Source organism: Phymastichus coffea, unplaced genomic scaffold (assembly GCF_024137745.1).
Source record: "Phymastichus coffea isolate CEN01 unplaced genomic scaffold, Cenicafe_Pcof_1.1 PCOF00111, whole genome shotgun sequence".
NCBI lineage: Eukaryota > Metazoa > Arthropoda > Insecta > Hymenoptera > Eulophidae > Phymastichus > Phymastichus coffea.
In genome coordinates this window covers 93,224-120,443 of record NW_026706922.1, presented here as the reverse complement: position 1 = coordinate 120,443, position 27,220 = coordinate 93,224, and the positions used below count along the sequence as shown (strand labels likewise).

The 27,220-nt window shown below is 46.2% G+C and overlaps 4 protein-coding genes and 1 long non-coding RNA gene across 9 annotated transcripts in view; 3 read left to right on the top strand and 2 right to left on the bottom strand.

Moving 5' to 3' along the window:
- Positions 1–6,591: 6,591 nt before the first annotated feature.
- Positions 6,592–9,076, bottom strand: LOC131670520 (retinol dehydrogenase 12-like). Its single transcript, XM_058946180.1, has 6 exons — positions 8,902–9,076; positions 8,575–8,740; positions 8,407–8,515; positions 7,981–8,295; positions 7,694–7,901; positions 6,592–7,604 (listed from the first exon to the last, which is right to left on the bottom strand). The coding sequence occupies exons 1-6, from the start codon at positions 8,973–8,975 to the stop codon at positions 7,499–7,501; spliced, it is 978 nt and encodes a 325-aa protein (XP_058802163.1). The 5' UTR covers positions 8,976–9,076; the 3' UTR covers positions 6,592–7,498.
- A 295-nt stretch (positions 9,077–9,371) lies between these two features.
- On the top strand, positions 9,372–11,291 carry LOC131670548 (regulator of microtubule dynamics protein 1-like). The gene is made up of 5 exons (XM_058946226.1): positions 9,372–9,712; positions 9,791–9,982; positions 10,089–10,340; positions 10,407–10,755; positions 10,824–11,291. Exons 1-4 carry the CDS (start codon positions 9,629–9,631, stop codon positions 10,752–10,754), a joined length of 876 nt encoding a protein of 291 aa, XP_058802209.1. The 5' UTR covers positions 9,372–9,628; the 3' UTR covers position 10,755; positions 10,824–11,291.
- Positions 11,292–11,574: 283 nt separating this feature from the next.
- Positions 11,575–27,220, bottom strand: part of LOC131670537 (protein Wnt-7b) — a 28,184-nt gene continuing 12,538 nt past the window's right edge. For 3 of the 4 annotated variants that reach the window (XM_058946213.1, XM_058946210.1, XM_058946212.1), the window contains exons 2-8: positions 23,655–23,875; positions 15,073–15,187; positions 14,603–14,674; positions 14,364–14,451; positions 12,721–12,900; positions 12,258–12,654; positions 11,575–11,962 (exon numbers count right to left, since the gene is read on the bottom strand). In XM_058946213.1, coding sequence (XP_058802196.1) covers positions 11,811–11,962; positions 12,258–12,654; positions 12,721–12,900; positions 14,364–14,451; positions 14,603–14,674; positions 15,073–15,187; positions 23,655–23,874 — 1,224 coding nt within the window. In that variant the 5' untranslated portion in view covers position 23,875 and the 3' untranslated portion in view covers positions 11,575–11,810. The remainder of the gene's footprint in view (positions 11,963–12,257; positions 12,655–12,720; positions 12,901–14,363; positions 14,452–14,602; positions 14,675–15,072; positions 15,188–23,654; positions 23,876–27,220) is intronic. The other variant, XM_058946211.1, reaches the window with a different exon arrangement.
- LOC131670539 (uncharacterized) lies at positions 12,791–14,350 on the top strand. Its single transcript, XR_009302461.1, has 3 exons — positions 12,791–13,733; positions 13,806–13,881; positions 13,964–14,350. It is a non-coding gene; the product is annotated as an uncharacterized LOC131670539 (long non-coding RNA).
- On the top strand, positions 21,467–23,354 carry LOC131670538 (trypsin II-P29-like). 2 transcript variants are annotated; one of them, XM_058946214.1, is made up of 7 exons: positions 21,467–22,023; positions 22,103–22,179; positions 22,246–22,340; positions 22,451–22,601; positions 22,712–22,828; positions 22,916–23,071; positions 23,144–23,354. In XM_058946214.1, the coding sequence occupies exons 1-7, from the start codon at positions 21,972–21,974 to the stop codon at positions 23,294–23,296; spliced, it is 801 nt and encodes a 266-aa protein (XP_058802197.1). In that variant the 5' UTR covers positions 21,467–21,971; the 3' UTR covers positions 23,297–23,354. The 2 variants fall into 2 exon arrangements, with proteins under 2 accessions (XP_058802197.1, XP_058802198.1); XM_058946215.1 differs by lacking the exons at positions 21,467–22,023; positions 22,103–22,179; positions 22,246–22,340 and adding an exon at positions 22,230–22,245 and having other exon boundaries at positions 22,341–22,601.

Sequence of the window (27,220 nt, the reverse complement as noted above, 5' to 3'; positions counted from 1 at the left end):
AAGCTTTCCTCGTTTCGCCGACGAAGGTTACTCCGGGAATAGTATCATGGACATTTACAGCTGGGCTCGGCCTCGACATGTACATCCCTTTCGAAGGACCACTCCGCGCCAAGGGGAAAGTATCGCTATGTGCTCTTAATAAATTTAGCGAACTCGTGCTGTTTGAAAGGAGGCACCACAGCGCGCCAGCAATTTCACGAGCAAATTCGAGTATTATCGTTAATTTTTCAGGCGAGTTAATCTTCGTAAATCAAGGCAAACGACTACGAGCAAAGTACAAATAATCTCATTGGAAAGTGAGATGCGCCAGTTCCAACGAAAAAGCGAACTTTGAGGCGAATTAGTCCTTCGAGCGACATGCGCCGAGAATAAACGGCCGCGCATTCCAAAGGATTAGCTGGAGCACAGGCGCGAAATTCAATGTTCATATCTCGCTGCCGCCTCTGTAAAGAGGAGCCGCGCGGCTAAAGCGAACGCCAATTATCAGGGATGGCCAAGAGAGAGGCTCGAGTAGAGCCGTTGCAGCGCGATTATAGAGTTTGCGGCACAGTGGTATTGAGTGTGAATAATTGCAACCTGAACAGATTGCAGTTTAAGGCACGATTGCGGAAATTTTTCGTTCGATATGCCATTAACGCTCAAACGTGAGATTGCGCTTCTATTCAATACTGAATTTTGTTCGCAATAATAAGGAGAACAATTATAACTGAAGATTACGTCATTGACGAATCCAATCCGACAATCTCAAATTTCGAACGTAAATTTACATGAAATTACAGCATTGCGAGAAAAATTTTACTCAATCAAAATGTATCCTTATTCTACTAATTAAAAAATAATTTTGAGTTTTGAAAGTGAACTGAAAGCAGTGTGAAAAATAAAATATTCAGCATTATCATAGGGGTATGCAAAATTCACGTGTAAAAATCACATTACTCTTGCTTTTTCTAAAGAGGAAGCTCTGAAATGGAGATTGAGCATATAATCTTCTTTTCGTACTTCCTCGTTTTACTTTTAAGAAAGATCAATTTTTTCAACCATAATATCTAAAAATTCTGCATTTATCTATAGACGAATTATATTGAATTAATAAGAAGCTTTCAAAACCGTTGGCGTAAGTTGACGCTCCACTCACTGATTCTGCACTACAAACATACTACTTTACTACAAAAGCACATAAATAACTATTAGATCTTCAAAGAAACAATTTTCCAGTGGGCAGCCTTGTATATATATTTCCCTGATGATTTTGCATTTTATATTTTTTATTCATATGTCTACATACTTAAAATAAATGTCTAATATGTCTTCGATAACAAAAGAAAGTACACCGGTTCTATGGCTACTCGCTATTAAATTCAAATTGAAATCATTTAAAATCGATGAAAATTCCATCACGAGCGTTCGCTCTTTTTTAACCAGGTTCAATTAAATTCACACATTGTCATAGTTTTAATTTGCAACGCAAAATGAATGAAATCAAATCCCAATTGCACCTTTGATGCTTAAATAATGATTTGAAAGTCGCTGAGGAAATGAACTCTCTCTCTCTCTCTCTCTCTCTCTAGGTCTTAACGCAAACAAAGTGCCTTTCTCGGTGTTAATCAGCGTAAGATTTCGATAAATTGACGCTACACGAGTAGCGCTCGCATCGCATCGCAACCTCGTTACCCTATCCTCATTTCGCGCGCGCTCTATTCGCGTTGTTACAGAGGGCAAAAGCCTGTGTACGAATTCGAAAAAAGAGAAGGATCCACGCGTTTTGAAAAGCGGTCGCGCGACAATGTACAAGTTTAATTAAACCGAAGCTACGATTGAAATTTCATTACGCAAGACGGCTGATAGCGCGTACTAGCTCAAGATTATGTCTCGAAGCTTAATTAAAACAAAAGCCTAGTGAGCCGAGTGCAGCCGCGGTCTTTGTTGGAAATAATTGGATCGAGATGAACCGTTCCATTTTTTGTTGTTGCCAAGCAACGGGAAAAGCGCGCGTAACCGGTGCTTTTGACAGGGGGCGGAAAATGATAAAAAAAAAATAAATAAAATAAAATTACGGCAAGTGAGGGAACCACGAGCGAGCAGGAAGAGTCTCGCCTTAGCGAGGTCGAATGCATTCGCGAAGCCGCGTGTCATGTTGAATTCATTTGTAAAGCAAAAAGCGTCTTAATCAGTTTGGAGCTCGGGTTGTGCTTTGCGTGCTGCGCTAAAATGGCATCGAATTGAAAAAGCCCTTTTATCCCCTCTTTTGCTTTTTTCCGCGCTGCGCGCAACGAATACAAAAGCTTAGCTCTCCCTGTGAAAGGTTACTATGTTAAATTAAGTCTATGGTACGTTGAATATTGCGCTTTTAATGAACGTAACGATAAAAGGCCATATCCTAGGATATTATTATTCAATGATGCTAATAAGCATTGTGTTGGCATGAAAACTTTTGTTTATCGAGTTATGTAATGCGAATACCGAGTTATTGTCTTGCCGGATTAACTTATCCCTTTAGAGTTTCCCTAAGAGAGAACATTCACTTAAATAAGATATTATCTGCGAGCTTGGATATCTCTTCCTTAATAATAATGCTATTATCGCATTTCTATTGTTGAGACCTATTGAATTTAAATTCTAGTTGAATGATAATAAGACAATGAATCTCTGACCTGGATTTATTAATTAATATTTTTTCAAATATATAAATACTATAGTTATCTTTTTTGTATTAATAAGATTATTATAGGTTTTATCTCATTTGTGTATATTTAATATCGTGTCTATTTAACAGTTGAAATATCGATTATGTCTGTGTATTTTTAACATGTACACGAAATGAAAAGTTTTATTTAAATTGAAATTTCAATCAATTAATAATTTTATATAAAAGTAGATCTTAATATTTATTGTCATAAAAATTTTGTGGAGAAGACTACGTTTATAACTTGAAAATATAAGACCCCATATTAATTTCAGATAATACAATGTTTTTAGCAAGCAACTTACGACCGACAATAAAAATTTATGAAATGATAGATTTTGTAAAAATGTTCTTTCGTTTACCAGTACTAAATCAAATTTCACTAACTAATTTGGCGTTCATTTTTCTTCGTGCGGCGGTCTGCTCAATCGAGAAATAATTAGAGCAAAAATTACACCAAGGTGCAGCGAAAAATAAGTCATAAATTTTTTGCTAGCTCTCAAGTCATGATTGAGAAAAAAAAACGCTCGCTCGATAGGAGCCATTATTATAACGGACAAGTGAATCTGAGAGTTAACGAGTTTCCGTCAGGCAAATTGCGATTCAAGTCCATTTGGTATAACGTCGTCGTCTTCCCCCTGCTCGCCTTCCTCATTGTCTCTCAAGAGAAAACAATGGCGGAAGTGCCGCCCTTTTCTCGCGAATGTTTTTTTTTCCTTTGCTCGTCTTTTTTTCAGTCGCCGAGGGACATCGACGAATCGGAGCCTTTACGAAGCGCGAACATCAGTTTCCGTACAAGGAAGATCTTTCTGAAAGCTCGCTCGGCTTTATGACTCTGCAGGGCGCACGACGCGTCGGTGGTTATCTCTCGCTCCGCTCTGTCGAGCGAAAAAGTACGTATATAACGCGCGCGCGACGATAGTCGCCGATAGCGTTTTACCGCACTGACTGAAACTTTCGGAAAGTTGTTCCGCGTCGGTTGGTGATGTCGAACGCAGCGCGCGCGTACTTTGGTTGGCGAGCAACGGAGCTGGCTAACCAACCGAGGCAGGCAAATAACTCAATTCCAAGTTCGTCACTAAGAAATGTCACTTTACAACCAATTATATAATACTGCAGTTAGTCTTGCTCGTCTTTCGCGCATTGCTGTCTCCCCGAGGTGAGATTAATCACAGCGATACGCGCAGCCCGCAAAACGACCTGCGATCCACGTATAAATTCCACCGGCTGCAGCGAGGCGGTGTTAAGTTCATTAATATACATGACTACGAATATGCATAATAGCCGCGCAGTGGCGTATTAGCGGGAGTAAGGTTCCGCGCGGGGAGCTCCGGGATTTATACGCGCGTTTGCGCGGGAAATGAAGGATGAAGCGCGGGAAAATTGCACGATCAGGGCTGATGCCGATATGATTAATATAAGCATCTCGCGGCCGACCTCCGCGCTAATCATCTCCGTAAAGTCTTGGGATAATCCGCAACGTAAAGTGACGAGCGCCCGAGCTCGATTCGTGCACGACGAGGACTAGCGCGCAGGCGATGTCGCGTCGCCGTCGTTCAAATTCCGAAATCCCGCCGATTGCGCGCAATCGAGGCAACCCGAACCCAAACTCGCTTTGCTCGGCCGCGCACGTTGCTTCTCGTACGAGACCCTTGCGAGGTCGTTGCCTCGCGCTCGCCGATAGATTCTCAGGCACAAGATAAGGAGGAGGAAAAGCGGCGAGCGTCGCGCGCATAAAATCGCGGCCGAAAAAATAGGTCATCCGAACATCATCGGGCAAAGTACCACCTGCGATAAAAGGACAGGTTGCGGAGATTGCGGAGGCAGTCGGCCACTCGCTACTATCTTCTCTCTCTCTCTCTCTCTCTCTCTCTCTCTCTCTCTCTCTCTCTCTCTCTCTCTCTCTACGCGCGCGCGCGCGCGAGCGCACTCTCTTGTCTGCCGCGTAGCACTGACTTTACGTGCTTGCGCGCGCTCGTAAAGGTTCAAACTCGGTCACCGGTATTTACCATTCAACGCGCAAAGCCTCGCATTGTTTAACGCGCAAACACGTCCCTCTTTATCGCTTTGTTTTTCTCTTTTCGATAGTAATTTCCACTCGGTCGAGTGTAGCGCAGCCGAACGTGTGGCTGGATCATGTGCGAACGAAGCTGTTCTACCGGCCTAACCATAATCGCGAACTACAGGCTCGCCAGGACGGACAAAGCGCTGCAATCACGAACGAGACGGTCGCGCTTGGCTTTACATGCATCGACGGACGCACGCGTACGCAAGCTTCGCGGCGAGAGGTAGATTGCAAAGCTCTCCGCCTGCAGACTGCACTCGCGGCGCGAGTACGAGAAAGGCCGAGGGCACGCGTACACATCTCGGCACGGCGCATCGTAAAGCAGGACTCGTAGTCAGCATCAAACATGATTCTGTACTTGGCTCGCGTCATCCGCTTGGAGTGAAGCGGATGCTGAGTCATAATTGGAAGGTGCGACCGACCGCGGAGTCCGTTGCTTTTAAGATGCTACTCCGCGAGGTCAACGATCCGGAAGTTACGCGAACGTGGTCTCAAACTTTCCCAACTCTTTGCGAATCCAATTTTTTCGAGGTCTGTAAATGAAAGTTGTAGCTTGGGGAAATCTTAGCCCCTTACTAAGCGCATAAAAGTCGCAGAACGAATGCCCACGAGCGGCTGGAGGTGTATAAAAGACCACACTACAAATACTACGCGCGAGGAGGGCCACCATGTACACGAGTAATTATTTATCGGCGACGTGACGTTCGCTCGCTCCCTTAACGTAGGCTCTTGTATCCAATGAGGCGAAATCCCCGCAAGCTCTATCGCAATGGCGGGCCTTTAACTGTCAATTCGATTTCCACTGATCCTCTTTCAATATCTTGTTTATGGATTGTTAAATGATTGTTTAATTTTTAATTCACAATAATTATGATGGTAATCGATCGTTGAACATTAAATTTTTGTTTTGCTTTCAATAAGAGCCACAAAAATCGAAACATATTTTCGTATTACACTAAAATCTAAAAATATTCAGTTAATTAAATTATTCTGTACCATTTGACAAGCCAAAGACATCAATTCATAATCTGGAATTAATATCTTGTGAAAATACATGTATATTCAACTCATTCCCTACAATACCTCTGCGACCAAACGAAAGGATGGATGAATTTGAATTGAATTGAATGGTGTTTTTATTGGCTTCATAGATTTATACATCGCCATGATACATAGAGATGGATGGATTTATATCGAACAAGATTGTGGCCCCATCTACTGCCACTGCAATGAAATACATAATTCTGACACTGGATGCCCTTTAATTCGCGAAATTTGAAAACGAAGTTGAGTTTTGATACTCGATTTAAACGGTTCATATCAACTTTACGTTCTTGTTTTTACAATAGAAATCAGCACTATTCGTAGATAATTAATTATTATGAAACATTTTCATTAAAAATATAGTTTTAATGTAAATAAAGTATAATGGTTTTGAAATAATTTGATCAAGATAGTGCCATTCTTTTATAGCATTCTTCCGAAATAATTTTCAACGTTGCCTAAAATATTGATTGATAAGAAATTTATCATTTGTAAATTTATATAGATGAGAGTAGTCCGAACGATGAAAAGATCAATAGAAAAATGTTGTTATTATTATCAGCGTTTCAAGTGGTAAAGAAAAAAAAACGACACGGTAGTTACTTGATCTTGGTAGTTAAAAATATTGAAACTAGTAAAAATTTACCGATGATATACGTACGATTAATCGTGCACGGAGGGAATAAAAAAAATGAGATTTATTGCGTTTAAAAGATATTTTTTACCATTATTTAAAAAAGATGGCATTGGAAGTCGACAAAGTAAAAAAATGATTTTCATTTTCAATGATTCTTAACGATTGTATTATTAAAATTTATTAAGAATTTATTATATCTTTATAATTGAGCTGTTATTTGTTTTATTATTACATAATTTATTATTACATAACTTGAAATACGTAGGAACAGAAAAGAATAATTAATATACCTGTTCAAACATATGAACAAAGCGATTTTCATTCGTATGATATGAATTTAGAACAAATTATTCATCTAAAAAACTTAGCAAACTTGCACTTATTACTATGGCTCGTCATATTAGTAAATTATTGCAAGGTAAAATTTTGTATTTCAGAGTATATCTTTTATTATAAGGAATTAAACGGTCATGAAAATTTTATTATATAGCAAATTTACTATCAATATCATACTCTGTTTTAGTTAGAGGTATAACATTCTATAAGTAAGTTGTGATTTAATTCTACGTTTCCATATTCATGCAATTATGGACGTTGTTACTATTAAACATAAAATCCTAACCAAGGAATGCAATCATTTATTTATGCTACGTTTTCAAGTAAACTGAAAGACAAAACTCAAAAATATAAATAATATAAAACGTTTTTCTTTAAATGGAAAACATAAAATAATTTTATGAAAATGTCTAACTTATTAATTTAAAAATCTGGCAAAATGACACCAATTCCGATCTAATTTTTTGTGTACGAAATCACAATATTATTAAAAATAGCTTTGAGTAATGATCTCCCTCACTAGTCATTTTAAAGAACAATGACCCGTGAAAACTTACACGTAAATCAAATGTTCTCCTTGAGTATTCAGCTAGTCATGTGCATAAATATCTCGATCTTTTTAAACCATAAACAAATTATTCCAATTTTTCTTTTGAATTTCTAAGCATAAGTTAACTGAGTATTAACAAATTTTTATTATACAAACAATAGTCTACAATTCATATTATAACAGTTAGCTATTTTCGTTTAAATGTGTCCATTTTTCACTTGTTCTCCACAACCACTCTGTTAATTGTGGTTTATGTGCAAGAGGATTCATATCGTCATATTTGCATTCACTGTATTAAGAATTTTTTATTAGTAAACTTCATGTATTTGATTAATTAATATTCAATGTACATATAAAGACAATCATAATCAATCTCACCTGAAGTAATATCCAGATACATCTTTTAATTCAGGACTTAAGGCAGCGTATAAAACTGTTTGAGCTCCATTTTTTGGAGTTTTGACAAATGGCCAAATTATAGGTTTCATAAAAATAGTACCCAGGATGCCATTGAAGTGTTTTAAGTGTCTAGCAATCTCTGTAGATACAACACCTGGGTGAACAGCATTTGCAGTAACTCCAGTTCCTACAATTTTTTGCATGAATAATCTTATCAATTTTTCATAACTTGGATATCAAGAATTTTATGTAAATGCTATATAAACCTTTCAATTTTTTTGCCAATTCTATGGTAAACATTACATTGGCCAATTTACTCTGTGCATAAGCCTTTCCTTCGTCATATTTTTCTTCGCTATTTAAATCAAACGTGTTAATTACTCCTCTTTTGTGAGCTAAACTAGAAACATTCACAATTCTAGAAGGTGCAGAAGCTATAAGGGTATCTAACAATAAATTGGTCAATAGAAAATGACCCATGTGGTTTACACCCAATTGCAATTCAATTCCTTCTTTTGTGTAACTCTTTGGAGTTCTCATAACACCAGCATTATTTATAAGTATATGTAGTTTTGAGAATTCTATAAAATCATAAAATATGTATGTCACATTATAAAGAAAAAAAAATTACATATTTCTATTCTCTATTCACATAAAGGATTAAACATTACATATTTATATTATCTATTCACCTTTTTTAAATAGTTCTACAAACTCTCTGATACTCTGTTGAGAAGACAAATCACATTTTCTACAGTAAACATACTTATTTTTAGTATCAAATACTATCTCTGTTCGAGCCTGAGCAATATAAAATCTTGTTAATACAATATCAAGCAATAACATATCACATTACTTACATTTTCACATTTAAACATGTCTCGACATGCCATAACAACTCTAGCATCTCTTCTGGCTAAATCATGTGCTACTTCTTTCCCAATACCTGTATTAGCCCCAGTAACAATGACTATTTTACCTTCTAACTTTTCATTTCCTTCATACTTAGTTCCTTGACACCAGTCTCTGAAATTCAATTTTGAAATTGTCAGTACTATAACTGAAATATCTGATAAAAAATGCTACTATTAATCACAAGATAAATTTCTTCTTGTATAAATAATCTACTATCTTTGTAGTGTAAATATTTTTAATGTAAATTTAAAAAAAAATTATAGAACACATACTTAATCAAGTAAATAACTCCAGTGAAAGAAGCTGCAGTGCTTGCCCAAATAATAGGTTTAGGCAGAGAAGCCATTTTTGTAAATATATAAATAACTTTTTTAATTAATCAATAAGAGTTAACAAATGAAAAATTGATTAAACATCATTGATCACTGAATCAACTCGTCTGCTATAACTAAAGAATAGAGTCCAAAGAATAGGTTAGGATTTCTTTGTATCTTTCAAAAATTTTTAACCGGTTGAAACACGGATATGAACCGACATACCTTGCTCATATGTGTGTATGTACATATATATATACATGGAAAATAGAACTCCATAATATATAATGTGGATCGAATGATCACAACTGCATAGTTACATTGCCGACTCTAGATGGCACGTCAGTGTAATTCTAAGATTCTAACAATGACAAGTTTTGTAATCTGACAATAATATATTCTGTGCCACTGTCTCATGACGAGTCAGTTTATTGACGGATATCAACAAGTCAAAGAAATGCAGTGTAATAATTAAAACCATACATATAAATTAAGGTATAGTGAAAGTAAAAAATGGTGAATCTGCAATCATGACATTCGTAATATTCTAAATTCACATTGAAATACATGATGGGATAGTAAATCAACTTTTCTAAGCGTAGCTCAGTTTTATGGAATAGATTCAATTGATTCGAGATAATTGATTTCGTTGTGCCGACGTTTGCTATATAAATTTTTTTGCACAATGTTTTCAAGATTTCTCAGACTTGTAAGGTTAAACCGATTTCAACAGAGATCATTAGGTTATGTCGTATACGGTCTAAAAAAGGTATGTTTTATCTTTTTCAATAATACTAATTGCTTTCATTATTTCGAACTCCATTATTGATGAATCTTTTATTTTCAGGAATATGTCAGTTCAAATAATTTCAATGTTTATACTCCTGTTCCATTTTATTTTGCTGCTTTATGGGGAATCACAAAGAAAAAGGATGATGACAAATCATTTACAGCAAAAGAAGTAGTTATAGCAAAGGCTGATGCTTTGTTTGAACAAGAGGAGTACAAAGAAATCTACAGATTACTTAGTAGCTACAAGGTAACTTGTCTAAGTACAATAAACATTAAAAGCTATTGTATTAATATAAAAAATTTAAATGAATTGATCTTATCAACTTGTCACATGCATAATATTTTTATGCCAGGATAGTAAAGATGTTGAAATATTATGGAGATTGAGTCGAGCACTCTACAAAATGTCAAAGTTGGAATCAAAAGATGCTGAAGCAAAAAAGATGATCTATGAAGCATATGATTTAATAATTCATGCCTTAAGCTTAAAAGATGATCACTGGGCTGTTCATAAATGGGTTGCCATCTTATTAAATACAAAAACATCTTATGAAGGAACTAAAGTGAAAATTAGAGAGTTGCATAATATAAAAAATCACATGTTGGTAAGTTAAACAAATTTGATTTCTTAAAAAATTTTAAATATTTAATTTGAATGATTATTTCAATAGAAAGCCATTGAATTAAATCCAAAAGATGCTACAACTCTTTACATGCTTGGTAATTGGTGTTATCAAGTAGCAGATTTAGCATGGTATCAAAGGAAAATAGCTTCAGCAATTTTTGGTGAACCACCAACTTCTTCTTTTGAGGAGGCACTTCAGTTTTTCGAACAAGCTGAAAACGTTGATCCTAATTTTTATAGTCACAATTTACTGATGCTTGGTAAAACATATCTAAAGTTGGATAAAAAAAATGAAGCAATAAAATATTTAAAAATGACCAGCGAATATCAAGCAAAAAATGATGATGATCAAGAAGCTAAACAAGAAGCAGTGACAATCCTCAACCATATCTGACGTAAATATTAAAAAACGTCTAGAAATATTTCATTTTTAGGAAATTTCACTAATAAATTTTATTTATAGGATATGCTTTGCAGTCTTGATTGACGCTTATTTGGTCAATGGACTAAGGGTTGGGTTAGACTTGAATTTGTGCAGTCTGGAAAACTTGTTACTAAAAAGATTATGAAAATTGTACAGCAAAGTTTCATCATAGTATTTTCATTTTTCTCTTCCATACGATGTGATATATGAAATATGTTTGGCAAAAGTTGTTTCAATTACTTAGAATGATAATAATTATAATTAAGTCAATTGTATTTTCTACCTGCTTTACAGTTAATGTCAATTAATATATTAATCGCCGACTGTTTTACCACACATACAATGTAATCAGTAACTTCTGAAATTATGAATGTTCTATGTGTAAGAGATATATGGAATGTGTAATTAAAGGTAGCAATTTGTTTTTATACAATTTTTACATGGGTTAACAAAGGTGTGAATTTAGTAGATAATGTTAACTATGAAAAGATAATAAAAATATTTACACTATCACATTGATGGAATTCATTTCAAGCCACAATAATATAATAAAAACTAGTATTTATAGAAAAGAATCGATAAATTATTTTATACAATAAATATTTTATTTCTGTAGCTCAGTAACCAGAGTGACTATTAATCTGTTTATCTTAAAATCACTGTAGCAATTATGCATTTAAAGTCTATTAGAAAGTGTTATCCAATTGATAAAATAAAAAGATTTTGAAATGATTGATTTTAGATGGAAATCGAGAAATAAGGAGGTAAAAGAATTTCTTACAAATGTCATTATGATTAATCTATTTTCGATATAATTACAGGATTCTTAGAAATGTCATATTCTCTCATGGAGAAGAAGGGATACAGTTTTACATCGATACGCACTTAAAACTATTGAAAAATAAATAATTTAAATGCATGATCGTAAAAATACACTCTATGAAATAATTCTACTTGGATAGTCTTTGTTTATCAATTGGTTAGTATGCAGTTTTTCGCACCCACTGAAAAACCAAAACACACACATCACTTGCAGGTGTATTCTTCGGTGCGCTCGGTGCACGTCTCGCAGTGAACCTTGCAACACCAGTGGAACTTGCACCCGCACTGCCAAGTCTTGGTGAACTGATGAGTATTGTAGCCACGTCCGCAGCACATCAAATCACAACCGTCTGTACCTGCAACGATAAAAGTAAAATTTCATCGTCGAACATCCGATAGCGAAATTTTTCGAATTCGACGCGCGAGAGATTAGCGTTAAGTTTCAAAATGCTTGCGTGTGTGCGTACACCCAAGTTCTATGCTCGCTCGCAAGGATTACCTTAGAGCCCGACGACTTCATCCGCGAACGCGCTGCGTTCGAGAACCGTCCAATTGTCGTCCGAATCGGAACGCGCGTATTTTTCGAAAAAACCAGCGTAATATTAATTAGCGAGTTTTCCAACGACAAAAAGATGAAGACGATGAGCGTACCTCTACTGGTGCGATTGCAGTATCGACCCTGAGTACCGAGACTGCCTTGTGCGAGGTCGGGCTCGCAGTAGTTGGGCGACGGCTGAAGGAATACGAGTTCGCTTCGCTTGGGTATCCGTTTCTGACTGATGCCACCGGGTCCGGAGCCAAGCTTTGCTCTTTTGAGCACGAGATGTGGCCTTCGCGGCTGCGGCTGCTGCTGCTGCTGTTGCTGCTGCTGCTGCCACGTCGTCGTCGCACTGCCACTGCCAGCGCCTGACCTCTTCAGCGCCCAACTTCGACTTTCCACCAGTCGCGAGGATGGTCCTTTTGGATACTCGGTCGGCAGACCCTGCGTTTTGGCGTCGTTGCCGAGGATCGGAGACACCTCCGAGGAACGTATCAGCGCCTCCGTGCTCTGCAAAACGAAGCTCGCTCGTTTGGCGTTCCGTCGGCGGTTCCGAGCGGAAACGGCAACTCGTACCTGTATCGTAGGTGGTGGCGGTGGCGTGATGGCGATGACCGGCCTCGCCCTGTAATACTTCTTCATGAGCGCGTCGCCGATCTGTCGAAAGCTCGGCAGAGTTCGCCAGCAGGTTCTCACGGTGCAGGAGCCGGATACCCCGTGGCATTTGCACTCCGTCTGCAGCAGCGATTTCACTATCTGCCACGGACGAGCAACAAAAGCCTGGCTTTACAAACGCTCCTTCGTTCTTTTATCGTACGCGGACCGCGAGCACGCGCCTTCGCGTTAATACGCCTTCCATCTGGCTCCGCGCCAACGAATTTACGCGTCCGCGCTGGCTCGCTGCCCGCGGGACTCCTAAAGTCGCCTAATTGATAGGCGAGCGCACCAAGCCGGCTTCGCGCTGGCGACACCGTTACCGTGCATCCTCTCCTCGCTAGAACTTGCCACGGAGTTCGGGGCGACGGGCACGCGCTAATTGAACACGGCGCGGGCAAATTAATTGGCGCGCGCCGGAGAAAAGAGCGGAGATGCGGCTTCCGTGGGCCGAGGTCTTTTGCCGGCGCGCGAGAGGACAAAAGCGCGTGCGCGCGCGCGCGCGCGCGACGCTAACCGAGAGGAATAAGAGACGAGCGCGCGCTAAGAAGGAAAGAGAGGATTCAGGAGAAAGGAAGATACGCCTTTCCAGATTATCGCTCGGCGCGCACAGCCTCGAGGATATCTGCGTTGCGAAACGGCGAAAAATGGTTTTGTTTCCAGAATGTCCCCGGAATGGCACTCGACGTGCGCGCGCGCGAATTCACGCTGAGTCGAGCGAAATTTCGAAGCTTATCGCACGTTCGACTCGAGGTCGCCGGCAGGTTTTTGTTTGTCTGTCTGTCTGTCTTGCCTCGCGCCGCGCTCCCATTGTCGCAATCGGCAGCTCCTCTTCCCGCGAGCGGCAGCCGATCGGCGCGCGTGCATTCCAGTCAGAATTGCGACGACGATGAAGGCTTTGGCTTTCGCGTGGCTGTGTCTCGTCGTGTTGTCAGGTGCGGTATCGCCCGGAAGCTACTTGGACGCTTTGCGCGCGCTGCGATTTATCGGTCTCGGTCTGTTCTCAGTTGCGGCAGCCGACGATCCGATGGTTGGCGTCGACCCGTGCACGAGAGGACCGGCGTACTGGTGCAAATCCGCCACGTAAGAGAGCACTTAATGCGCAGCTTTGCCGAGGAGTAAGAGAGTGGCCGAGTAAGCGCACGAGAAAACAAACTGTTTGCAGGACTGCCAAGGAATGCGACATGGTCGACTACTGCAATGAGTGGAGCTCGGAGAAAAAGCGATCCAGTTTCTAACTCATGCGCACACGGACACGGGCGCACTTGTACACTTCTACACGACTATGTTGTAAAATGTTTTCTCCGTCTGGCATTATGAAGCTAATATATACGCGCACATTAAGTGATAAGTCGGAATTTTATTAGCGTGTCCAATAACACTTTCGCGTTTCCACGATCGATTAAGCACTCGCGGGGGGTAGGAGGCTGGGTAACGATCGCATCGGGCGCCTCTCTCGCGTGGATCATGCGCGATCGAGTGGCTGCCAGTCGACCGACGAGACAGGGCCGAAGCATCGACCCACGTCGGAGGGCACACTCGCAACGATCGCCTGCAATACTGACCTTTCTGCCGGCCTTATTGTTGTGGAGGTTCATGAGACTGCGCTCGTCGCCTTCGATCTCCCTCACGTCCAGAAACCTACGCGCGAACCTACATTTCATTAACAATATTCCCAAGATTAGATCCGGAGGAGGAGCAAACCACTTTTCGCAAGCCACCGAATGTCTCGCCAGGCGAGAGACGCAGTGCTGCGCCTGCGACGCGATGATGAAGAGGACTGGACGAGTCTTATTTTCCTTACCTCATTCCGTAAGTGACGTCGGCGCTGCAGCCTCCCCATTCCCAGCCGTTCGGCGGTGTCTCCTTCCGCGTTCTTCCAATCAAATATTTTCAGATTAATTCCAGCCTGTCCGATCCTCGCCGACACGTGCGCTGCGTGCGCCTCTCGTTTTTTACTTTGTCCGCGTTCTTTTCACAATAAAACTCATTCAACCGTATTCTAAGCTTCGTTTCCGTTGAAACCCCGAGGAAACGAGAAAAAAAGCGGCTTGGCGATTCGTCAAGACGGCATTAAACGAGCCGAGCGCCAGCCGTCAGACCGCAAACAATATCAAAAGGAAAAAGATGAACGATTTCACCGGTGATTTACTTTTGGCGTCTCTCTCGCTCTCATTGTTGATGTTGAATTTACTGCAATTTGCGTGTCGGCCGTACGCAGGCGCTCGCGCAAAAAGAATCGCGACATTGTGCAAGTCCGTCTGGCTCTCTCACCGTATTGTTGGCTCGCAGCCGCAGGCCGTGATGTTGCCCCGACTGCAGGCCGCCGTCACCGCATACGTGATCCCAGCTGAACTTATCGCGTAAGTGAAGGCCGCCTCTCTGCTTCCTGGAGGGAGAAGGGACAACAATTAGAATTGCGATCGATAAAACGCGGAATTACGATATCGCTCGGGAGACAATCGAGTTTCCTCGCCAGCCGCAACGACAACGGGCATCCGCGCTAACGAACTCTCCGTCTCGCGATACAATCCAGATTCTATCTGACTCTCGCGCGGCCGTGCGTTCTCGCGGTAGTATCTCACTCGGGAGGCGAAAATTTTTCGTCTTATGCCGAGTCGTCCCACGCGCGCCTCTCTCTCTCTCTCTCTCTTTCTCTCTCTTTCTTGCACGGCAAGCTTTCCGCGATCGAGAGAAAAGCCAGCCTACGCGCGCAGATTGATTTGCTCTCGGATGCAAAAACGGCGCCAAGGCGTGCGCGCTTTAATACGCGGCTAATCTTGGAAGATGAGCGTGCATTACGGGCGCACTCGAAGGATAAGGCGCGGAGCGAGACCGAGCGTAGCTTCTTTCGCTGCCGCGCAACCTGCAATTTCTACGAAAGCTAAAAGCCACGGCTAACTACGGCGAGCGAGCGATTAATGCGAAGGTCAGCAGTTAAGTCGAAGTTTAAAACACGCGGGGAGAGAGAGAGAGAGAGAGAGAGAGAGAGAGATAGGAGTTTTAAAAGCATCGCGTGCTGCGGCGCGCCCGAGAGGAGATGTGAGAATTTTTCGCGAGCAAGATTCGCGCGCAGATTCGACGCATTCCTCCTGATAATGGCGACGATGACGATGGATCTCGACGCTCGTTCCCGCCGGGTCGCGTTAGCGCCGCGCGACCGAACCCGCGCGCCCTCGATGTGCCGAGAACAAAAGAATCCTTGCGGGGATCGGGAAAAGAGACGTCAGCTCTGACGGCGGCGCTGCTTTGCGTTGCGCGCGGCGCACACACGTCGAGCACGCGAATTTATTGCCCGCGCGCTCGTGCCAAAGGCCGCGCGAGCGCAAGCGACTATTTAGCGATTTATCGCGTCGCGCGGCGGCGGCGGCGGCGGCGGCGGCGTCGGGCTTTCGCAACGGCCACTCGTTAATCGACGCTTCGATTGTCGCGCGCGCGCACTGCGTAAATCGCCATCGGTACGCTCCGCGATGCGCTAAATCTTCGGCGCTCGTATAGTTCCCCCCCGGGCCGCATTCCAACGCGAAAGTAAGTCATAAAAGGCGAGTCGAGCGGCGCGACCGCGCTCGTCCGATGTCTTCGCGCACCTGGCGCAGCCTTGCGCGATCGCGCGCGCGCGCGTGCGCAAGTGTCGGCCGACTTTGTTTACTTTTCACGGCGAGCCTGGCAAGTACAATCGGATGATTGATCGTCGCCGAATGGAAAACATAATGGACGACTGCGCGAATCGCGTTCGCTCGATAAACCAACTGCTCCGCCGTAGGTGCTAATTGAAAGCCGAAGCGTTGTTTGCGCAACACTTTCGAAGAAAAGAAGTCCTCATTATTCGGCGAACTGTCAGCAAGGCAAAAAGGAAAGAGCACGCGGCTCGACATCGAGCCGGATAAACTCGTTCAATAATCAATTCAACGATTTATAATTGGGCGTTAAACGCTCGATACGTTAGTCGTTTGCACGCGCGGCCTGCGAAATAATGATTTATCGCGGTCGTCGATCGCCCGCGAAACAGCCTCTTCCTCTTGGTCCCCCCCCCCCCCCCCATCTCTCTTCTTTTTCTTCTCCTCTCCTCGATTCATGCATACGCTCGCGGCGCATCTCGCGCGTGGGCGCGCCGCGCCGGTTATTTACGACGCCGCGGACAATTAATTCGCGTTTCGACAGCGAGCGCCTGGCATTCTGACGCTTTATAAGGCCGAGATCGCGTATCGCGCGAGGCGAGCGCGCGGTAATGAGCTAAGCCCTTTGTATCGATCGGGCTATCTGCGATCTCTGACGCGCGAGAGCGATGCGCTCGAGCTCGAGTTGGCGAGCAAAAATAAAGAGGCGCGACGCGAGCCCCGATCGTCGACGGCAGGACGGCGCGCGCGCGAAAGTCGGCCTGGGAGCGCGCTTTCGTCGGCGGCCGCTGGCAGAGTGCGCAGGTGCAAGAGCCCCGGCTTTTCCCGGCTTCGCGATCGGTCGCGACGCGCCGCGTCGAGCGGTTAATTATCGGAGGCCGATTTCAATCGGCTGCCGGCGGGAGAGGGCCGCGCTAAGCGGCCCATTAATCTCGCGCGGCGGAGCTGCGCACTCGCCCTCGCGATTCGCCGAAACTCGCGCTCGCTCGATAAACCGATCGATTTCTCCGGCGAGGCGGCCAGCGCAGCGCGTACATAATACTCGTTCTTTGCTCGCGACGGCTGCGCGCCAGCGTGCACTTTCGCCTTGAGTAATTAGCGCGACGCGCGTTCGCGGGAGAAGGCGGCCGACATATCGATGCATGGGTAGGTTCCCGACTCGCGTGACGTTCGTTCGAGCTCGACGCGCTCGCGCATACGTATACCGGCAGGCGAAACTCGGCTCTTTTTATGTAATTTCCCTTCGGCGAGCGCGTTGCGCTGCTCCGCACCGGTCTCGCTCTTTATTCGCCGACGCGCGATGCCGGCGCGATTGCCTTTTATTTTTTCTCCCGATGCGGGCGTTTCGTTATGGCACCGAGATATCGAGCCGCGCGCGGCCACTCGCTCCGGTTACGAAACCGGCGACGCGAAGGACGGACTGGCGCTTGCCGGCAGCGAAATTCAATCACCGACGACTGCAGCCTAGGCTCCGGCCTCTCGCGCCGGTAGCAAAGCGTTCTCGCGCGCGTGGGTGCCGTCAGACGAACAACAGACAAGCGAAACGCGCGGAAAGAACAAGAAGACGGCGAGGAGGAGGAGGAGGAAGAAGAAGAAGAAGAAGAAGAAGAAGTTGCTCGCCGCGAGCTACGGATATCTCGCGCGTGTCGCTCTTGTCGTGAGAGAGAAGTAGTCGTTTCCATCTTGTCGCTGCTGCCGCTACTCCTTGTGCGCCGTTGTGTACGACAAGATCTTTATTTCGCGCCGCGCCGCGGGAGTCTAACTGACTGCATCCTTTCGCGGGTGGCTGTATTGCTCTGGACGTAGGTGTGTGCCTGGTGCGAGCCGGAGCTTTCGGATTCGTCCGGTTACGCAACCATCGGAAAGGGGCTGTCTCGGTTAGTTTTTTTTTGCCACCCGATGGGGCGAGCGACGTTTCTTTTTCTTTTCAGCCTGGCTCCCCAACTGCGGCTTCTATTGTACTACCACACACGTGTGCTCGTTACTTGGCGTCGCCGTCGGTGAAGCGACATTCGTCGTTCGCCCAATCCCAAAGCCTAGAAGCGGAGTTCTTTCCCCAACCCGTAAATCCTCGTCAATTGTCGATGAGAATGGCGTGTAACGCGCGAGCTTTGGCGCCTTTAATTAGGAGGCCGCGGCAACGCGATCGGATCCGCCGTCGTCCCCAGCAATTTGTTAAGAGGCAGCCCTGCAAGCGAAATTTCACGGGAAAAGCCGGCCGATAAGAGGAGGCGCTCGGGCAGCCGAGCCGGATTAATTTATGTGAAAGTTCTTTTTATTGAATTCATTAGACGACGCGAGGCCGAGTTTTGCGCGCTGCCGCGATAAAGCCTCGTTAAGGCTCGTCGCTCGGCCACGATAAGCCTTGCCTCCTCCCATACATCATTTTGTCGATTCGATTTCGCGAAATTGCCCGCTTATCGACTACTCTCTCGCCTGGTACCTTTTTTCTGACGGTCTTGCACCCGCAGCAGGCATCACCAGAGAGGTAGAGAGCCCACGAGAGACGTTGAGTTCCGCGACTCGACGCTCGACGCGTTACCCATAAAAAACTTGACGAACGCAGCGACTGGCCTGTCTTTGTCTCTCTCTCTCTCTCTCTCTCTCTCTCTCTCTCTCTGCTTTACCTTTGCTGACCTGTCGTTATACGCGTGTATTAATTTATCAGTGGAATGCCGATGCTTTTGGAGTCAAGCCCATCCTCTAAACTAAAATATACCTGAAAGAGACCACCAAGACGACGATTAACCAATCGGCCATAATGAAGACGCCGCGACCACTTAGCGTACGTGAACCGAGCGCGCGACGAATTTGCATTCGGCGAACACCAATCCGCGCCGCGTGTCCTTAACGATCTGGGAGGTACGCGCTCTCCCCGTTCTTTTTCCACTGCTTTCGCGCTGATTCAGTCGTTTAGATCGCTCCACTTTAATATGCTCGCACTCGTTCTGCTTCTTTTACGAGGATCCGACATTTTTGACCACTGACTCTCCGTTTTGCTTGCGCTGAGTAAGTTATTGGTTAATTTAGGAAGTTGAGAAACTTCCAATTTGCCAGCTTTTGTAAATATAATATAACTCTATTTTTTCGATTGTCCGTGGGCGTATCGATCTTTTTTCTTGTCTGTTTTGTATTTGTCGTAACTTGCTCGGTATAGTTGCACGATAAACTAGTGCATTTAATTATTTCTCCGACAGCGCTCGAAATGAAAAAAACGCAATGCCATTCGGAATTTCTGAATCGGCGCAATTCATTGCCGCTCTCCCGTACGATTATTTAAATGAAAAAGCGCCGATCGCATCGAGTCATCTAATTTAGCGAAACTCAACGCCGACATTGGCACGTCGTATACCGTCGACTCCGCAGCCACAACCGAGGCTGCCGAATGGAGCCGCCGGCGACAAACCCGGGAACGTCGATAATCCCCGTCTGCACGCGAGCACGAGAAGACAGCGGAAAACAGCGAGAACGCGGCTGTTCGTCCAGGTATCTCACGTATGACGAACAACCTCTCGAGCCGATAAACACACGGCAATTGGTCAGCTCGGAGGAATAATCTATGCGTTATGCACCTTCCGCGCGCCTTCGTCACGCAGCGCCGAGCTGCATCGCGTAATTCGAGCCGAGAGAGAGAGAGAGAGAGAGAGAGAGAGAGCGGCCGGAGTATATCGATCCCTCAGCCTCGCGCTCGGATCGGTTTGCCCGACTCGCCGGCGGCCGAGCGGCCACGAGCGCTCTCGCGCGTATGCAGTGATATATTAATTTATTGGCTGGCTTATTCATTTCCCAAGGCTGCAAGGCTGACTACCGAAGCCAAGCGTTACTCGCGCCCCGCGTCCGCTCTCAACGATGTCTCGCGCCCTCCGCTCGGTCAGGCTCCGCGGCGAGGATCGCGAGCGTCGGACTCGAGGCTCTCGCTCGATCGTATCTCTCCGCCCGTAATACACGCCTCATTATCGACAGCTCGAGCAATGATTTATATATGCAAATCGCTCCGCGCGCGTGCTGCTGAAAAAAGAAGCAGCCCGCGCGCGAAGCGACTGTTCAGCCTTTCGCGCGCATGCCCCCGTCGCCGCGCACGGCAATCGTCGTCGCGTTACACGCGCCATTAACTGACAAAGCGAGCGGAGCGGCGACGCTCCGCCTCTGTCTGTACGCGCATAAATCGAACAAATTAGCGCGGCGATAAAGCCGACAGAGACGGATCGCCGCGTATGCGATACAATTAGCTCCCTTCGCCGACGGCTTCGCGTAACGATCGCGGCCGACGATTTCGCTCGCGCGAGAGGCTTCCTCGCTGATTGAGATATCGGGGCTCGTGCGGCTTTTCCGCTGGCGCTAAGTGTATTTGTCGCTAATCGAATCGCTGACCGCTCGGGAGCTGGCGAAAGCACGCGCGCCTGCGGAGAGTGCGCGAGGAGGAGTCGACGCTGCGCGCTCCGAGAGACGGCCGAGACACGTGCGTCCGTGGCCGGGCGTATCGTGCGACGCTGCAAAAGAAGTCGCTAATGCGAAAGCTATGCTAACGTTATCGCTCGGCGTGATGACTCAATTGACAAGGTCGTGATTTTTAGCGAGAAACTTTGTAGGCTTAGCCGCTGGCTCGCTTAATTAGAGTCGACGACGTCCACGCGACCGCCGGCGCTCGGGATGCGCGGCGAGCGAGAGAGAGCTAATTTAGTCGGCGCGCGGGGATCTAGGCGGCACGATCGGTATATACGCGACGAGAGAAGCAAGAGGAAAAAAATGAGAGAAAAACGAGCGGCTCAAGCGAGGAGCCGAGGTTTAATAGAATCGTCCGCGCCGAGAGACACAGATGCGAGAGAGAGAGAGAGAGAGAGAGAGAGAGAGAGAGAGAGAGAGATAAGCCAGCTTTCTTTCCACTTTGCTCGATGGCTGCGCGGCTCTATTATTATAATGTCCGAGATTCGCTGCTCGCGAGCTTCTAACGGGATCTGGCTTTTTGGGTTGGTTCTGGATAATCAGCCAGGCTTGATTGCTCGCTGATTGCTGCACGCGAAATTCGCCTGATTACAGTAATTCAATGTCGAATAACAACTTGATCATGCCGGCGGAATTAATTACGTTCGGCGCACGCGAAACGCGAATAATAGCGTTAGACCAAACGCGGCGAGTCTTTTGACTTGTAGACGCGAGAGCTTGATTTCATCGTTTTATCGAGTATTGTCATTCCGACGCTGTTTTGCAGAAAACTCATTCCAAGCAACATTTCGCGCTTGGAATGGCGAGTAGCCCAGGCAAGACTTTCTTCTGTTATTAAATAGTTGACGAGTTGACAGTGCACACACAAGCCCAGCAAAAAGTTCCAACTGTCGTTCGCAATTGAGTAATCCATTGACGCTATTAAGCCAATAATAATTCTTCAATGCTAATAGCTCGACAGCTTTCGGCTTCGCTGTTGAATAATGTGGTTCGTGCCCATTAAAGTCTGTGAATGGCGACAGTGTCAATATCGATTTCTTCATATATCTTAGCGCGGATTAATAATTTGGAGAAACTGTTTCCACGTTGACACGCGCAAACTATAACGGAACGATGCTCGCGAGCCTCTTCATCTGGACACTGTGCAGCGTCGTCGCCGTGCGTGGTAATTCAACGCGTTGACTGCTTCATTTTTCACGCTTACTTTCATAGCTCAACTTGGATCTTTCGCCCGGGGCATTTAGCCGACAACTTCGAGGACGACCTGTATTGGAGGATCCAAAATGGACAGGACGCCAACGAGAGGGAGATACCATATGTGGTGAGGTTGAGATGTCGACCGTGCGCCGAGTGCCAGTAATGACCGTGAGCCATGTTATCTCGACAGGTATCTATCCAGAGCGTGAAAAAGTCGGAGCACTTCTGCGGCGGCTCGATCCTCTTGACGAATTGGGTTCTCACCGCGGCGCACTGTGTCCTAAGGTACGCACGCGATCGATTGATTTACCGGGCGGCAGGCGCCTCGTCCGCGCACGAGACCGCTGCGCGATCAATTCAAATAACACGGGATTTTCCTTGTCTGCGCCGAGAAGGGACCGGGTCGATGTGTACCCTCATCAAATTCAGGTGACCACCGGCATCATAAATACCGCGCCGAGGAGTGTCCACCGAGTATCGAGGATACGCCATCACGAGGAGTACGCGAGAAACGATTCAGCCATAAACGACATCGCCCTTCTGAAGGTTGGCGCGCCGCCACTTATCGATCGATTGCGTCCGTTGCGCGTGCGTAACGCACTCGCCGGCGCCTCTTCCCATATTGTTTTTTCTTCTTTTCGTCTTTTCTCGCGCAGATCACGCCGCCGTTCGTCTACAACGAGTTCGTCGCGCCCATCAGGCTGCCCTATCCTCACTTGTTCATTCCCGCGGGTACGAGCGGCGTCGTGGCTGGCTGGGGCTCTACGTCGTACGTAAGTTGACAACTCTTGCTCGTCCTCGATTGCTTCTCGATTCACCATTTGAGCGACCGCACGAGCTCGTCGTGACGTATGATGCAGCCGAAGCTGAATATGCCGTCGCGGCTGCAGAAGCTCGACGTGACGATCACCAGCGAGAACTTCTGCAAGGAGGCCTACATGATGCTGCTCCGGAACATTTATACCGTGCATCTGTGCACCTTCGAGACTACCGACGTTTGGGCGGGCAGTTGTACGGTAGGTCAATCGATCGTAAGCTTTTATTACTGCCCGGCAATGCATTCAAACGGCGGAGCCTTCTCTTTTCAGGGTGATTCGGGCAGTCCATTGACCGTCAACAATGATGTTCTCGTTGGAATTGTCTCGTGGTCACGTAAAAAGGGCAGGTGCGGCAGTCATCCGAACGTCTACACGAGAGTCTCCGAATTCATCGATTGGATCTTGGAAACTGTGTTCGAATAAGAAGGAAAATCGGCCAATAAACGTCCTTATCAGGAGCGTCAATACACGAGTGATCTAATAATAGCAGAAAAAAACCTTGGCGAAAGCGCTGATAAAGAACACTTACGAAGTTGGCGCGAGTTAAAAAGTCCAAAGTGTTCTGTGCGCCGATAATCAAGCTCTTAATTTGTGTTCGCGGCCGCAGCAGCAGCAGCCGTAGTGAGACATTAAACGGGAGAGAGAGAGAGAGAGAGAGAGAGGAGTACGCCCGTTAACTCCGTTAATTGAGTTAGCGAAAGCTGCTGCTGCTACTGCTGCCGTTGCTGCTCGCGATTTCTTCTCGCGATGTAAAAAGATGACGAGGCCTTTCATTTCTTACCGACAACGACGACGTGGCCGAAGATTTGATTGTCGACCACGTGCGAACAGTTCCATCGGTGATGCCGGAACTGATGGCGACACTCTTTGAGGCCCAGTTCCGCTCCTTCGCCCACCGCTGGCATGGCGTGTGGCGCTTTTCTACACAGCTCTCGTTGATTCTTGCCCAGGCCTGGAATGCGAGCGCACAGCGCTGCTCCTACCACCACGGCGCCGACCATCCTGTCGCAATTTCAAGTTGATGTTTGCGTTAGAAATAGGCGACAACGCGCGTGTTCATTGTAAAATGTAAAACGCGAAAGGCTCCGTTCGAGCCTCGATGTAATTCGACTCGCTCGCCGAAACGCATCACAACAGTGCTACCGGCACTCGCGTACCCAGGACAGACCGACTGGCGAATAATCAATTTCACGGCGCGTTTGCTCCCCTGTCAGTCCGATCTGCACGCGCGCTATCCTCCTCCCCGCGGCCTCTCCGCGCGTATTTCAATCCTCGAGCGCCGTGCTCGGGAGAGAGGTTCTTCGAGAAACCGATCGACGCATGGGAACCGAGAAATCGAAGCAAGCGCGTCGACGATCGGCGCGCAAAGCGGCGCATCGCGCGCCGGGGTGAGCGCGAATCGATCGTAAATCTCGCTAAACAAAGACGATAACCCATTTTTAGTTCTGCCGCCTCGGGCGGCACATCTTTCGCAATTGATTTATTTTACGAGAGAGTGAGAGAGGAGCGCCAGGTATTTTTGATTTAGGGTTATACGCGCTGGGTAATTACGCGCGAGCACACGGCTAATTGATTGTACGGCGTGATTTTTCAACGCGATCGCGAAAAGCGGCGACAAAATAGCCACGGCGCGGAGAAAGTACGGCGGCATTTATAACCGGCGATTTTATCGACTCGAAAATTCCACTCGGAGATAGGCGCGTGCAGCGGAAACTAATCGCGCCAGTGGTCGCGGCCCAGTTGATCCGTCGTGGTCGTCGTCGCGCAATCGATTAGCCGTTAGTGGAATTGTAATCAATCCCCGTAATAGCTCTGCCGCTTGGAAAATCCTTTATCGCCAAGGCGCATCTGTGCGTCCCGAATAATTTATGTATGGGGCCGCTTAGGAGCGCGCGCATATATCGGTAACTCATCGAGAGTGAAAAGGAAAAGGAATCCAATTCCCGCGGCGGAGGCTTCCAGATCGCAATGCCGGCCGTAGGGACAGTCGCGAGCGCCAGAATTCTCCCGGCTAGCGCTCGCGAATTATTGGCGACGCGTGCAATGTACTCTTTTCGACGCTCGGCCGCGGCTAATCTACGCTCCTTTTTCTTTTTACGGCGGGCCTCGTTGCGTCCCGGAGCGCGCGCTGCTTTTTATCAGTCGGAAACACGACAAGTCTCTTAGCGGCTCGTCTCGTCGATCATCATAAAAACGAAGGGGCAGGGGGAGAGAAAAATGCCCGTTTCTCTTGCTCGCCAAACGAATAATTGAGAGGCAAGGCCCGCCCGCGCTTCGACAAGTGTCGAGCTGTCGGGGCACGTTTCACGCCGATCCGATACAACGACGAGGGTCGCCGCGCGCGCAACGGCCTTATCCACTTTCAACATCGCTCGCTCCGTGGATTGTTCGGAGCGCCGATGCGCTACTTCTTCTCCTTTTCGTGTCGAATTGGAAATGCGCCTGTCCGCAGCGCGCAAAGTTATGTGTAGCGTCGAACCATCTTTTTTTTCTCTTCCTTGAACGGCAGACTATATCATAGGAAAAAATAATGCCTCGTTTTCTTCGTTTTTTGATCGACGATCAAATTTGGCGCGCGTGGATAATAAAATGAATTATCTCGCGATAAAAATGCTGCTAGTTGTAAGAGACTCGGTGTGTCGTGCGTCCCGCGAAAGAAGTTTTTCAGAGAACGATGATTTTTTTTTCATCGCGACGGTGACGACGACGACGACGACGACGACAACGGCGATGATCGACGATAAATTCCCGACGCTGAATTGCTTTTTGCTCCTCGCACGCCCGTTTTATTTACGATGAAAACAGTTTCAATGTGTGCGAGCGATGAGCAGTAAACTAACCAAATGCGATGAAGGGTCATTTACACGTTCGAGTTTTGAAAGGAATCGCGTATGAGAATTTTTACGCTTCATCAAACTTTCATTTTACAACCGCTGGCGAAAAGCAGAAAAAAGAAAGTGTATCGTTTGGACTTGCACGAAATTGCAGTTATTCAAACTATAACAACGTCGGCTCAGGAAGCCTTCGGCGCGAGCGAGCATTTCAAGCAACACTTTAAAGGTAAGTCTCGAAATTCGAGTCTCGGACCGCGTGTATACAAGGCAAAGCAGTCATCGCCAGCATAAAAGCAGAAAATATTCAGTGAGCCGCGCGCGATCTCCGAGCCAGCCTGCTGTATACGCGAAAAAAATAAACGCCAAACCAATAACTCGTTAATTTTATCTTGTCCGCGACTGGAAAAATGCTGCGGAGAGAGAGAGAGAGAGACGGAGACCGGTACACCCACTAATACGTCGCGACACAGCGCTTATTAGCCTCGGCCAAAAAAGTGCAGAGCCATTTAACGGTAATTAATAATCGTCACTTCGGTTTCGATTAACATATGCGCTTTCTTTGCACGCGGCCTGGCGCCGGATATGCATCTAATACCCGTTGCCCTAATAATAGCCAGCGCAATAAATCGCTGCCCGCTGCTCTCTTACAAGTCGCGATTCGATCGGCAGCGCAGCGAACCAACAAGTAGCAGCCCTTCTCTCTCTCTCTCTCTCTCTCTCTCTCCGCATTGCATATTTTACGCGATACGTTCTGATAAGGATTAAGGGCCTACTAGGGCCACAAGCATTATTTAGCGGCGGAGCATGCTCTCGCGTTCGAACTGTCTTTTTTTCGTCGAGGCGCTTCGCATTTGTCCAGGGAGGACGGGAGGGGGGAAGGGGGACTCCCCTTTATTCGAGAACGATTCCTCGACTCAATAAATTGGCTATATACTCCGCGGCCATTCAATGTAAACGCTCGTTGCGACTGCCGAGACGCGAGTTTTTATCGTTTACTCGCCAATTGCATCTGGTTCCCAGTACCTACGTCTCTTTCAATTCAAATTGCTGATCGCCATCGGATAATGCGCTTTTTCTATAAGCCCGTTTGCTGGTCTCTCTTACTTTCGAGACGTTTCGCCATTCACTTCCACGGCAATAAACTATTCATCGCGAGCGCGCGGAAGCAAAAAGGAAGCTCTCTCTCTCTCTCTCTCTCTCTCTCTCTCTCGATTTCATTTCAATCACGTCCAGCCGATTTATTTCCGACACAAATCATTTGCCGCTGGCAACCGATGGGTCGCACAGTGAACTATCACTGCCAAATGAATCAGAAGTGCCGTCAGTCAGCGCGCGACCGTAAAATACACGGCTGCCCGGCTGGCCGGAGGAAGGCGACGTAGCGCGCTCGCTCGTTGCCGCTTGGCCCTTGTCGACGGCTTTTCTTTTACGGCTTTTCCCGGAACAGCACGCACGAGAACGCATCGTCGGGGTCTACCGATTTTCCGGCTGCAAGGTGTGTCCGGATCGTTGG

What these genes read in the sequence shown, in the direction of transcription:
- LOC131670520 (XM_058946180.1), bottom strand. Translation starts at nt 8,975, where the DNA reads ATGGCTTCTCTGCCTAAACCTATTATTTGGGCAAGCACTGCAGCTTCT. An exon ending in ATTGGCAAAAAAATTGAAAG is followed by an intron (nt 7,902 to 7,980) that starts GTTTATATAGCA and finishes AAAAAATTGTAG; the next exon opens with GAACTGGAGTTACTGCAAAT. An exon ending in GTATCTGGATATTACTTCAG is followed by an intron (nt 7,605 to 7,693) that starts GTGAGATTGATT and finishes TTCTTAATACAG; the next exon opens with TGAATGCAAATATGACGATA.
- LOC131670548 (XM_058946226.1), top strand. Translation starts at nt 9,629, where the DNA reads ATGTTTTCAAGATTTCTCAGACTTGTAAGGTTAAACCGATTTCAACAG. An exon ending in TCGTATACGGTCTAAAAAAG is followed by an intron (nt 9,713 to 9,790) that starts GTATGTTTTATC and finishes TTTTATTTTCAG; the next exon opens with GAATATGTCAGTTCAAATAA. An exon ending in GATTACTTAGTAGCTACAAG is followed by an intron (nt 9,983 to 10,088) that starts GTAACTTGTCTA and finishes TTTTTATGCCAG; the next exon opens with GATAGTAAAGATGTTGAAAT.
- LOC131670538 (XM_058946214.1), top strand. Translation starts at nt 21,972, where the DNA reads ATGCTCGCGAGCCTCTTCATCTGGACACTGTGCAGCGTCGTCGCCGTG. An exon ending in AGAGGGAGATACCATATGTG is followed by an intron (nt 22,180 to 22,245) that starts GTGAGGTTGAGA and finishes TTATCTCGACAG; the next exon opens with GTATCTATCCAGAGCGTGAA. An exon ending in ACGACATCGCCCTTCTGAAG is followed by an intron (nt 22,602 to 22,711) that starts GTTGGCGCGCCG and finishes TTTCTCGCGCAG; the next exon opens with ATCACGCCGCCGTTCGTCTA.